Source organism: Salvelinus fontinalis, chromosome 34 (genome assembly GCF_029448725.1).
Source record: "Salvelinus fontinalis isolate EN_2023a chromosome 34, ASM2944872v1, whole genome shotgun sequence".
In the NCBI taxonomy this organism is placed as follows: Eukaryota; Metazoa; Chordata; class Actinopteri; order Salmoniformes; family Salmonidae; genus Salvelinus; species Salvelinus fontinalis.
Window position 1 is genome coordinate 4,161,578 of NC_074698.1, and position 1,560 is coordinate 4,163,137.

At 49.3% G+C, this 1,560-nt stretch overlaps 1 protein-coding gene across 1 annotated transcript; it reads right to left on the reverse strand.

Annotated features, from left to right (window-relative positions):
• Positions 1 to 222: 222 nt before the first annotated feature.
• Positions 223 to 1,085, reverse strand: LOC129832732 (heat shock protein beta-11-like). Its single transcript, XM_055896730.1, has one exon. The coding sequence runs from the start codon at positions 985 to 987 to the stop codon at positions 280 to 282; it is 708 nt and encodes a 235-aa protein (XP_055752705.1). The 5' UTR covers positions 988 to 1,085; the 3' UTR covers positions 223 to 279.
• Positions 1,086 to 1,560: the final 475 nt, after the last annotated feature.

Here is a 1,560-nt window from a genome sequence, read left to right on the forward strand (position 1 = left end):
ATTTGTTTTTTGGACTGTAAAAGTATTCAGTTCACATGACTGATTAAAGTGTATAGTATGCTAGTAATGACAGGATCCACCACTTATTTCTAGTTATCTATTTTAAAACTGTCATCCACACAAACCACAATTCTAGCAACCATCATTCCAATATCAGATTGTGTTTATTAAATAATATTTATTCAAATAGGCATATTATAAATGATTTTCCACAATGTCATCCACCGGATTATTAATACAATTACATTTTTTATAAAATATTCAGACAGTCTTTGTAATTCAAGGTTTTGAGGTCTTCACTGTTGTAGACTCATCCATGTTTCCCTTGGCTATGGGTACGTCCAGGGAAGTTCTGAAGTGGAGGGGGACCTCCTGCTCCTCTGTAGGGGCTTCCAGCTGGGGGGCCGCTGTGGGAGCTTTGATCCTCAGCTGTCCATCTTCTCCCAGAGAACAGGTCAAGGCTGTCAGGTCTAGGTGAGCAGGCAGGTCAATTTTCTGGACAAAGCCTTTCTGTTGGGACGAGGAGGAGGAAAAGGAGCAGGAAGAGGTGGCGGAGGAGGTGGATTTCGCCTCTTCTGCTTTGGCCTGTTTCATGGCCACCACGGCGAGCCTCCGTCCATCCAGCTTGACTGTGATGTCTTCTGGGTTGAAGCCTTGGGCGTTTAGGCTCAGGGCCAAGGGGCTGTGGCTCCGGCCTGTCTCAGCCACCTGGCTCTGTGCTGTTGCTGGAACTCCTGTGATCCTCCTCTCCAGGAATGGGGAGCCCATTCGGAGGTGGGCCCTCTCGTGCAGCTGGTGCATACTGGGGAGCCCATCGTGGAGCTCCTTGAGGAGATCACTGGCCAGGTTGGACCTCCTCTGAAAGAAGTCCTCTTCGACGCCGGAGAGGGCCTGGTGGCGCATGGGTGGGAAGACCATCCTCTCCTGACTGAAGAAAGGATCATTTCCAAAGATGCTCTCGATTGCTGGGGTGGCGGACTGAGTCATGTTGTTATTTTTTCTGTTTTCCTTTCCAGTCTGCTTAGAAGAAGAGGAGTGTGAGTTCCTTGGATCTCTTGCTGTGAGGATCTCTTGGTTGGTGAGCTACTCCCGCAAGTGTTTCTGAACTTGTGGTAGTACCTCTCAGGCTTATATACTCCCTCTCTCCCTAAAGCCCTCCCCCATGTTGCCCTATTTACAACTCATGAGCTCAGTAAAGAAGGACGGGGGAAGGGGCCATTAAGTGGTATGGTACAAGAATACCCTGCGAGGAGTCAGTGGGCTAAACTGAGCTTATGGCCATATCCTGTTTACGTTTTTACGGGGAGATGCTTCAATTTCTCCCTCTGTGTTTGTCATTGGTTCGTTAGTCACAGCGCTGGGTTGGTCGTGCCACAGCTGAGGGTCGCCTTACCACACTCCACCCTCTATCCTGAGTCACGGCTGTTGGATGAGATCAGCGGGATAATATTGTCCCTGGTGTTTCATACATGTGTTTGGAGCCCCACCCCTGACTATTTGGGGGTGCTGGCTAGGCTAGGCTGACATACTAGAAGTGAAGGCTACAGATGGCTGGACACT

Excerpts from the sequence above, each read along its gene's own strand:
- LOC129832732 (XM_055896730.1), bottom strand. The coding sequence starts at position 987 with ATGACTCAGTCCGCCACCCCAGCAATCGAGAGCATCTTTGGAAATGAT.